The sequence below is a fragment of the Taudactylus pleione genome, unplaced genomic scaffold (assembly GCF_031769625.1).
Source record: "Taudactylus pleione unplaced genomic scaffold, aTauple2 ptg000051l, whole genome shotgun sequence".
Classification (NCBI taxonomy): Eukaryota; Metazoa; Chordata; class Amphibia; order Anura; family Myobatrachidae; genus Taudactylus; species Taudactylus pleione.
Genome location: NW_028284453.1, coordinates 5,678,997 through 5,690,573, shown reverse-complemented (window position 1 = coordinate 5,690,573; position 11,577 = coordinate 5,678,997). Strand labels below are relative to the sequence as shown.

The window sequence follows — 11,577 nt, the reverse complement described above, 5'->3', positions numbered from 1 at the left end:
CACTCTGGTACAAGTTGATCTTTGTCTCATCTGTCCATAGGATGTTGTTCCAGAACTGTAATGGCTTTTTTAGATGTTGTTTGGCAAACTCTAATCTGGTCTTCCCGTTTTTGTGGCTCACCAATGATTTGCATCTTGTGGTGAACCCTCTATATTCACTCTTGTGAAGTCATCTTTTGATTGTTGACTTTCACACATATACAACTACCTCCTGGAGAGTGTTCTTGATTTGGCCAACTGTTGTGAAGGGGTTTTTCTTCACTAGGGAAATAATTCTTTTGTCATCCACCACAGTTGTTTTCCGTGGTCTTCCGGGTCTTTTGGTGTTGCTGAGCTCTCCGGTGCATTCTTTCTTTTTAAGAATGTTCCAAACAGTTGATTTGGCCACACCTAATGTTTTTGCTATCTCCCTGATGGGTTTGTTTTGATTTTTCAGCCTAATGATGGCTTGCTTCACTGATAGTGACAGCTCTTTGGATCTCATATTGAGAGTTGACAGCAACTGATTCCAAATGCAAATGTCACACCTAGAATCAACTCCAGACCTTTTACCTGCTTAATTGATAATGAAATAATGAGGGAATAGCCCACACCTGTCCATGAAATAGCTTTTGAGTTGATAGTCCCATTACTTTTGGCCCCTTAAAAAGTGGGAGGCACATATTGAAACTGTTGTAATTCCTACACCGTTCACCCGGTTTGGATGTAATTACCCTCAAATTAAATCTGAAAGTCTGCAGTTAAAGCACATCTTGTTTGTTTCATTTCAAAACCATTGTGGTGGTGAATAGAGGCCAAAATCTGAAAATTCTGTAAATGTCCCAATATTTATCGACCTGACTGTACAATACATGAAGATAGTGAGATGTTGTAGTCTAAATGAATATATAAATATATATTGAAGATAGTGGTTGTAGGAGAGCGCACAGGTTATTGTCCCAGATGTAGGATATGGAAACTACAGTTCTGTACAGTGATCCTGTAGGCGAAGGCGGCAGCGGTCTTTCAATATTTCTGTGTGGCAGGCGGATTATTGTGATCTGGAAAAGGGGGGGTAGAAGACAGGTATGCAGTCGGGATGCCAACGGCCTGAATGCCGACCGTCGGCATCCCGACTGTCTAATTCCGGCAAGGGTCTAATGACAGGCGTCAATATACCGATGCCTGTCATTTTACCTATGCTGGGAGCACGGCGCCCCGATCGAAGGTAAGCCAGGCGCGGACAGCCGCCCGGGGGGGGGTCTAGGCTAGGGGAAGGAGGGGGTTAGGGTTAGGCACTTGGAGGGGGGTTAGGCACTTGAGGGGGAGGTTAGTGTTAGGCACCCCTAAGGGAGGGGTAGGGTTAGAGGGGTTAGAAAGGTTAGCGATACTTACCCTAATTCCGATTGGGATTTTCACCCTTGCCCTTGACGGGCTGCCTCTGTCAGGATTTGAACCGTCGGCCGCATATTGATTCCAGAAGACAAGCGCCTAATAGTGTAGTAAATTAAATAATGGGGTGCACGTGCTCCAAAGTGAATGTGCGTACCAAATAAAAATTCTTTAATGCTTATCTGAAATTCCACTCAAGGAGGTCAATGGACGAGATGGACCCGGGGCTCTTGGTATTTCGGAAACCTTAAGTGGAGGGGCTCAAGCAAAGCCAGATGGAAGAGAACATATAGTACAGTACTTCCTATAACAGGTATATGGCGCTATGTAAATATAATATGTCTTCTACCCCCCCTTTTCCATATAAATATATATCTAAATTTATAGAGAGATTTGTCAATAGCTTTATTGTACTCTGAGGAAAATACAATAAAGGTATTGAGAGCAGTGTCGTATCTATAATGGGAGCAGTGTGTGCGGGGCACATAGGCCCCCGGGTCCAGGGGGCCCCGCACCGCACACCCTGCACCCATATTATTTTAAACTTACCTGTCTGTGGTCCCACGGCGGGTGTCAGCGCCGCTAAGAACACCGGAAAATGGCAGCCGCGACCATTTTCCCAGCGTTCTGCGTATGCGCAGTAGACTCTGGGCACACTCTAGTGCCCGGAGTCTACTAATGCTGTGGTGGCTGGCTAGCCGTGTCAGTCGGCTGCCGGCCACCGGTAAGAGAGGAAGGGGCCCCGCACGAGGGAGTGCACATGAGCCCCTCCTCTCTTAAGACGGCCCTGATTGAGACGTTGGTATCCAAATTGACATTCTCCATGACTTTCATTTTATCTATGAGTGCCATCTGAATACTATCTGTCTATATATATATATATATATATATATATATACACATACACAGTATATCCACATATATAAAATCAAATGTCCTAACTGACTAACTGAATGAGTCATCAACGCCCTGCCAAAACCCCTGGACCTAGAAACATGAAAATAAGGAAGTATATGACAACCATGACGTAAGAACTCACGCCCCTTCCCATGTGGCTACGCCCCCTTTCAGCGGCGTGTGGCACATTCCCTCCCCGCACCGGGTGACACTGCAGGGAGGGATGCCACTGAGGATTATATAACCCCTTCTATTGATTATAAACACTTCTAGAACATTTCTTTTGAGCTCCATCTGGTTGCCAACTTGTGATATGGAGTACTCATGACTGCTACTGTACGATATGCAGGAATTATTTATAAACGTGTAATAATATGGTAACAAGGTATCTGGTTCAAGATTGTACCTGTAACACTATTCAAGCACACACCTGAAAATCCAAGAAATATCCGGTGTCTAATTAACAAACGCCCCAGTATTCATAATACAATAATAAAGTGTACAACCTTGAATTAATATAAAAGATTTTTTTCTCTGCTAAGGAACAAACCAGCATATATACCTAAAATGTTATCTCTAAGGGGTATATTTATTAAAGGTCGATTTTTATCAATTTAAAAACGATGAATATCGATCAACATCGATGTTGTGTTTCAGGGTTAAACTCAGACGTTTATTAATACTTAAAAAAAACAAATCGAAAATTTGGCTGTTAGTAAATTTGTGGTTTAGCCCCAGAAACATAACATCAATGTTGATCGATTCTTCATCGATATTAAATCGATCACAATCGTTTAAAACCGACATTTAGTATATATACCGCTTAGAGTCTACCCAGAATTCCAGTGGGGCATTGAAAGACTTGGAATATACAAAGATACTATATGTATAGATATAACAAATAATCCACAACAAGAACAGGATAAAAAGCAGATTTATTTGTTACCTGAGACAAATACAACTTATTATACTTTTACATCATTATCTTCTTTACCATTATAAAGCAATAATTTACGGTGTACAACATCTTTATTACTTACATATATCACCCTGTAATTAGGGACAAAAGTAAGCTATAAAAACTCCTACGGCGCTTGCATTATACAGAGAGTCTCATTCAGACCCGGTCGCAAGCGCTGAGCGCCCGCAACCGGGTGGATGTTAAGGTCTTACGCACACGCAACATCCGCACTGCGCGTGCACAAGCCCCGGAGCGAGAGTGAAACTCTCTTGCTCCGGAGATCACTACAAAAGGGGCGGCTGTCGATGTTGATCGACAGCTCGCCCCATTTTGTAGGCGGGGCAGGGGGGTGGCTACACAAAAAGAGGCGTTCCGGCCGTTTTGTGGGCGGCCGCACTGACATCAGCAGTAATGTCAGTGGGGAGCTTCCTGCTCGATCAGAGCAGGAAGCTCCCTGGGGCTTGCGGTTGCCGAGACCCAACCTTAGGGTCTCGTCGCAAGCCCCGATGGTCGCGATGATCTTGACCATCACCCTGGTCCGTCGCTAAAGCTGTGGGTGGTAACCCATAGCTTAGCTAGCGACCAGGAGGCCGCTCTTAAAAAATCAAGCGGCCCCCCTCATTCAGAGAGAGCGATCGCTTCTTGCGACCGCCTCTGAATGAGGGCCAGAGTGTACACACAGAGGCGCTGTTGCGATGGAGATGCGCGGTATCAGAATTGTCTTGGAAAAGTAATGGGCGCTGCAGCGCAGTTGCTGGGAACTTTCTTAGCGCACGTGCGTTATGAAATTGTGGCGGGCGTGACGGTGAGAGTGGTTGTGTACACCGTTCCTCAGCCGCTCACATAGGAGCCCATACTCGGACAAAGGAACTGCACCTGCCATAGGACTGGCGCAAGTTTTGATGGTGCAACCTATGGTGGCATCTATATACGTACCGATCGGTATATCAACGTCTACAGACGCTGACAGCGGGCGTCTCAGTCCTTGCACACGCAGACGCACGCTTGTACACTGGGAAAGAGCTATGTAGCGGCATTTGCATAAAGTCGCAGATGGAAGACCCCCAATAGACGCTGTCGCTTCTGCATCCAACTCTGTATGAGGCCCTGCATGTTACTCTTTTATTTGGCATCCAACTATCCCCTTCTTAATGTAAAACAGGATTTCTCCATGTTTTCCTATCTATAATCTGCTATATGAGGCTACATACCCACAATGCAATATCAGTGCATGGACATGGACATGGAAAGAGAAGTGATTGCAGTAAATGAGACCGTACACACTTACATGTAATGTGCATCTTGGCCGTGATGCTGAGCTGTACAGTATTACACAGCCGAGGGGAAGCATTTCCCTAATACTGTAATGCTGCAGGGAGCGTCAGAGGACAAAAGACGCCTCCTGCCAGCTTTGCAGGTCCGAGTGCTGCGTCCGAAGACACAGCATGGGATCACCAGTAGCGATGGACGCAGCTTGCGCCCATCTGAGTAAAGCGTAGCTCACTCAGACTGGTCGCCTGCTGCCTGCTTGCGAGGCCAGGAAATCTGCATCCTCCAACGCAGATCCCGGCCTGGTCACTCCCAGAAAACGTCTTGGGGGAAACGCAAACGGCAACAAAGGACCCCGTTCTGCACATGCGCAGACCCCCAGCAATCGCAGTAGTACGCAGACCATCGGGTTTCTGTCCTACTATGATTCAGGCCCCTTATTTTGAATGGTTATTTTGAATGGTTGTTGTTCTAATTCCCCGTGTGTTACCGCTTCACTAGTGTTGCAAATGATAAATTCATCTCTAAACACGTATCTAATTCATATCAAACATTGATGAGCAGGTTACATGCTGCTTCCACTTCCCTCTGGGCACATATCCCTGCAGTAACTTCCTCAGCGGAATTGTTCATAATTCACAAGTCATATTTGTTGCTGTTGAGCATCTGAGCTCTTTCATGCCATTAACTCTCGGAGGAGCACGTTACTATTTTTAAAACTGTTACATGAGTACTCAGGATTCACTAAAGTGAGAGTTTTTAGAAGTGATGTTGCCCATAGCAACCCATCAGGTTCTACTTAACATTTGTTTAGCCCCGTCTAGAAGATAATAGGGGTATATTTACTAAAGTGAGAGTTTTTAGAAGTGATGTTGCCCATAGCAACCAATCAGATTCTACTTAACATTTGTTTAGCCCGTCTAGAAGATAATAGGGGTATATTTACTAAAGTGAGAGTTTTTAGAAGTGATGTTGCCCATAGCAACCAATCAGGTTCTACTTAACATTTGTTTAGCCCCGTCTAGAAGATAATAGGGGTATATTTACTAAAGTGAGAGTTTTTAGAAGTGATGTTGCCCTTAGCAACCAATTAGATTCTACTTAACATTTGTTTAGCCCCGTCTAGAAGATAATAGGGGTATATTTACTAAAGTGAGAGTTTTTAGAAGTGATGTTGCCCATAGCAACCAATCAGATTCTACTTAACATTTGTTTAGCCCCGTCTAGAAGATAATAGGGGTATATTTACTAAAGTGAGAGTTTTTAGAAGTGATGTTGCCCATAGCAACCAATCAGGTTCTACTTAACATTTGTTTAGCCCCGTCTAGAAGATAATAGGGGTATATTTACTAAAGTGAGAGTTTTTAGAAGTGATGTTGCCCTTAGCAACCAATTAGATTCTACTTAACATTTGTTTAGCCCCGTCTAGAAGATAATAGGGGTATATTTACTAAAGTGAGAGTTTTTAGAAGTGATGTTGCCCATAGCAACCAATCAGGTTCTACTTAACATTTGTTTAGCCCCGTCTAGAAGATAATAGGGGTATATTTACTAAAGTGAGAGTTTTTAGAAGTGATGTTGCCCTTAGCAACCAATTAGATTCTACTTACATTTAATTAGCACCTTCTAGAAGATAATAGCTAGAACCTGATTGGCTGCTATGGGCAATGACTGCACTTCTAAAAACCTGCACTTTAATAAATATACCCCTTAGTGTCTATTATCATTTTCAAATCCTTTCAAATAATTTATTAGGCTCCCTATCATATAAAAATGCCCCTTTGCTGATTTAGAAATGGTAGTTGGTGCAGATTATTACATTTTTCGGTCTACTCAGCCCAGTCCATTCTTTCCTCGAAGGCCCTGAGAAAAGTCAGTAGATCGTTTGAGCTGCGGAACGAGAGAGAGTCCGAGATTTGCAGGTTGATGTCGCTGCTACGTAGGGAGGAAGCTCCAGTGCTGTAACTCAACTCATGAAGAATTTGCATCGATATCGGTGTGATCTAAAAGCAACAACAGCTATAATGTAGTAATGTAAAAAACACGTACTCTGAATGGTAACAAAAAGTGAAAATCTTCCGGCATCAGTGTGACAGGATCTTAACATCATTCCCTGAAATGACGCTACATACTTTCCGACACAGGGACGTACAGGGTGAAATAGAATAGTTTGCCAGATGCAGGCATCAGCGCAATTTCTGTAAATCTGCCCGATGTTTTAAAGCAGCAATAATTTAAATGTCAAAACTGACCTGCTTTAGCCTTTTAGATTATTTCTGGTTTAAAATACTGGGAAACGCCCCAATACCTGCATGGTGCAGGCTATTGCATTTCCCCCATAGGATTTTTATGAGTTTAAATAATCTGTGCTGCGGTTAATGGGCCTGATTCAGACCAGCTCGCTAGGATGCGTTCGCTCGTAGCCGGACGATGTTCGCATTGTGCACATGCGTATGCATCGCAGAGTGCTCGTGCACGAATCGCATTGAGGGATGGGGAAGCGATCGCTCGCTGCGCAGAGACAGCCCAGCAGTGTAAGTGACAGGAGAAGCCGTTTGTGGGTGGTGACAGGGGCTGGCCAATATAAACGGAGGAGTGGAGATGCGAACGCAGGAGTGCCTGAGCGTCTCAACGCCGTTTCAGAAGCGTGCATAAATTATAGGCAGCGTCATAGTACACATCACCTGGCTGGTTTTTACACTGAACTGCTCGCAGTGCTTGCGGTAGGGTACCTCAAGCACTGCGATCGCATCCGATGGTACCCAATGTACCAATGGTTGCATACATTTTCTGGAGATGACGTGCGCAAGTGGGCGTCTTAAGACCGGCTGGTGGTCATCTGCATACACTGAGCGATCGCACGCCAAGACAGTGTTCTCCTCAGAAATTTTTTCCAGCTGGGTGGCATCAAGAAGTAGCCAAGTGGGGGCCTTCACAATAATAAAATGTTTTAAACCCTGACCTTATAATGATTTGAAATAACATTTTATATATTAATTCTCCTCTTCTTATTAGAGGCCCAGTCATCTTATTATGAAATAACTGCAAAGTCTGTAGGATCTGGTCCTTTTTATACAGCTCCCAGATACTGTCCCCACTTGCAGGCTCCCAAAGTGCAGGGTGGTAGTTTGTTTCTTTCCCGGGTGGTGCACCCGCAAAAATCAGCCTGGGCAGAACACTGCAAGACATAGTGGGCGGGCTAATGCCTTGCCGTGCGATTGTCTGCCTGCCAAAATTTGCATATGCTGGGTGCGAGCGTGCGCATCTAGCGAGTGGGTCTGAATCGAGCCCTATATCCCTGATAATATCTGATTGGCTCCTGGTGGCTATATTCCTGTCCATTTCATACAGTTTTGTAGACTGAATGAAATAGGTGCTATGATCCTAGGCAACCACACCAGAAAATGTATGCATTGAAGTTGCTGATGGCCCCGGTGCAAGATCTGAGCTTGTGCTCCAAGACAAGTGCATGCATTATCATTGCTTTATTACATGCTTGCCGACAACCTGGCTGTCCCCTCCGGTAGGGGGTTCGGGGGATGTGGCACAGCAAGGTGGGCGGTGTGAGGTCATGGTGCTATTATCGGGTCACCACTATACAAAGCCATAATTCTTCCCATTGTAAAGTTGGGGGAGGGGCCACGATGACGCAATTCAGCGTGAATCGTGTCATCAAATTGACCGTCCATTGTGATCAGGATGTCGGTGGAATCGGGTGGCTGCAGGGGGCTTCCGGGAGACTTGCCTACCTTTACGGTCATTTTAGAGAGCCATCCAAGATTCAGGAGTCTCCCAGACATGCCGGGAAAGTAGGTAAGTATGTATTAGTAGATACCAGAAACGTTCTAGTCCTTAATTCTTGCAGGAGAGCAACAACATGAAGTCATTGCACAGTGTCACCTAAAAGCCCCCATACAGCTGATTAATAGGTGGTAGCACAACACCAACAATGTATGAATTTCAGATAAAGTTCCCAATATTGCCCTATTGTGGTAGATCTGCTATAGGGAAGATGGGATCTGGTTAGGATATAATTGGGATATAGGCTAGATATAAGGTAAGCAAGGCCAGACTTTGCGTTAGTTACTGTAACCTGGGGCTGACAGGAGGCATATAGGCACCTTTACATGTATTTCAATCTTTTCTTACATCAGTAAATGAAAAATCAAGTAATATAAGTTCAAGGGTGAGATGTATTAAAGGCTTTTTTGCAGTAAGACCTACTAAATATTGCAGTTCATGTGCATTACAACCCTTGGGTCAGACACATGGAAAACATGGCAATGCCAGGACAGCTGAGTATTGTGCGCAGTCACTGATTTATTTTTTTCATGCATCATGCTGAAATCCGCGAGATCCACTCGTATATGCGGAAACGTCCGACTCCGACTTTACACATTACAGGTTGAGTCTCCCATATCCAAAATGCTTGGGGCCAGGGGTATTTTGGATATCGGAATATTCCGTATTTTGGAATAATTGCATATTATATTAAAATGTCTAAGGTATAGGGCCCAAATCTAAACACAGAATGCATTTATGATTTATATACACCTTATACACACAGCCTGCAGGTAATTTTATACAATATTTTCAATAATTTTGTGGCTCAAACAAAGTTTGTGTACATACATGAAATTTATTTATGTGTCATATACACCTTATACACACAGCCTATAGGTCATTTTATACTTTATTTTTAATAATTTTGTGCCTTAAACAAAGTTTGTGTACATTGAACCATCAAAAATCAAAGTTTTCACTATCTCAGTCATGCTAAAAATATTCCGTATTTCGGAATATTCCGTATTTCGGAATATTCCGTATTTCGGAATATTCCGTATTTCGGAATATTCCGTATTTCGGAATATTTGGATATGGGATACTCAACCTGTATTCCTGACTCAGCGGCGGAAGTAGTGGCAATGTGGCACATAGTTGGGCGATGTTATAGGTCTGCCATGCGTACTGATTCTTACCGCACGGGGGCGCATCACGAATGTGGTCGCAGGGAGTGTGGGTATCAGTGGGCGTTCCTGAGATAACAAGGGATGGGTAGGCAGACGCAGAACTGCTCACACAGGGCGCCATGTTCAGGCAGAAAATTGTGTCTGCCATAGGGCTGGTGCAGGTTTTGATGGTGGGTCTGATGGTGAACCAATGGTGGGTCTGATGGTGTACCGATGGTGGATCTAAAGAAGCACTCACATGGATTTGCACTGAAGTGGGGCATTAACATAAAGACATGAACGAGAGCCTCCAATCAGCCCCTACAGATGTGTCCCCTTGCATCTTTGCCGCTTGCGTGGCAAATGTGCGCACACATCGCGCCATGCGATTTGCTGCATTCACACCATGCATTCCTATGGATTGCGGTTACGAATGCAGTACGCGTACTCGAACACCGGCGCACGTTTACCGCTCCATACGTGGCGTGATTTGCCGTACAAGCGGCAAAGATGGAAGTGGACATATCTGTTAATGTAAACTCCTATATGATGTGTGATATTTAATAGTCATAGGTGGCAATAAGCCCCAGGCATGGCCACACCGGTGGAGCACAGCGGGGAAACGTGCCTTTATAGAAGAATTGAGGGCCCCTTTAAAATGTTACTAAGGGGCTCACATAGTTACACCCCTGCTGGAGAGCACGGGGATCTCACATGTGATTTCTCAGACTCACTTTCACCATGATGAATTTCTTCTTCCAGGATCTGCCATCCGGCCAGAGTTCTCCCAAACAAATATAAATGGAATACTGTGGAGATTCGCTTCTCTTTTGTTCTGTGAAATCAATCAGCTCTGATGAAAAGAAGGATGAATAATGAGAAACTCTGTGCACGATGTACCTGCTACATATACTACTAGAACTGAATGTATATCACAATATAAATATATACTGTTAAACATATACAGCAATCAGTTTAGAGTGCAGGGTATGCACCTTTGCATACACTGAAAAAGGCAGCGTCTACATATTGTGCCCACTTCAAGCTCGCTATCTTTTTGACCACAAAATCCAGTATTTGGTGCTGTCATTAATGTGTGGTAGACAAAATCTACCCGGCAAGCTCAAGCTCCTCTGCCTCTATAGCCAAGCTCCTCCCCTTCTATGGCCAAGCTCCTCCCCATCTATAACCAAACTTCTCCCTCTCCATACCCCAGTAGGCTACCAGACTTTCCAATGTTACTGTGATGAGCACTGTGTAACTTGCTGCTGATACCTGCTGCTATTTTAAGACTTATCCGTTGGACAAGATCCATGTCTGTCCCTGCTCCACCCCAATTTCTGCCTCAATCCCCCATCCCGCCTTCATCCCAGCTCCACCTTCTGTCCCTATTTCACCTCCATCACCCTACTCCATTGCTGTCCTCCGTCAGAAGCTTGTTATACTTACCCTCCGCCGGCCTCCTCATGTCATGTCTCATCAACAGTGGGAGCCATTGAGTAAAGGGAGGAAAGGGGGAGGGGAAGGTATGTGCCCCAGCTCCCTATGTGCATGCCTGACAGACATACAATTATATTTAAAATTTGACCATCACTGCTTCAAAATGCAGTGTTGTGAGGCCTTTCAATAACATAGATCCTGCTGACAAGTTAGCCCTGCATAATAACATCTTTGTGATGTCTCACGATCTACAACAGAGGGGGGAATTCAATTAAAAGCAATGATGAATAGCCCCGGGAGGGAGCTCCTGAAGCTATTCAATTCAATGCGATATTTGGTCCGGCTAAAGGATTTCTTCTCGCACCCCCCTGGGAATGCGAGGAGAAATCTGACAAAAGTGCCGGCCGCGCTGCTGGTTTCCTGCTTAGCGCAGCACTAACAGCTGCGTGGCCAGCACTGTAGTCAGAGAATGCCTGTTCTCACGACTAAACACCCAGGTTAAGTTGCGAGAACCGGCATCCTCTGACTTAACAGCACGCTGAATTGAATACTTCCGGGAGCTCCCTCCCGGGGCTATGCAGCATCGCGCTAAATTGAATTCCGCCCAGAGTATCCAGTTTAGAGATCTCAGGGGTGTCTGGTCATAGTGCCTGATGCCTCAGAGCCGTTACCACTTCCTAGTGATAGGTT

General features: G+C 44.7%; 1 protein-coding gene across 1 annotated transcript in view; it reads right to left on the bottom strand.

The window, feature by feature from the left end:
* Positions 1 to 3,203: 3,203 nt before the first annotated feature.
* The window catches only part of LOC148535483 (interferon regulatory factor 3-like), a 32,814-nt gene continuing 24,440 nt past the window's right edge, over positions 3,204 to 11,577 (bottom strand). Inside the window, exons 9-10 of the mRNA XM_088462582.1 lie at positions 10,182 to 10,300; positions 3,204 to 6,501 (exon numbers count right to left, since the gene is read on the bottom strand). Of these exons, the coding sequence (XP_088318708.1) occupies positions 6,328 to 6,501; positions 10,182 to 10,300 (293 nt within the window). The 3' untranslated portion in view covers positions 3,204 to 6,327. The remainder of the gene's footprint in view (positions 6,502 to 10,181; positions 10,301 to 11,577) is intronic.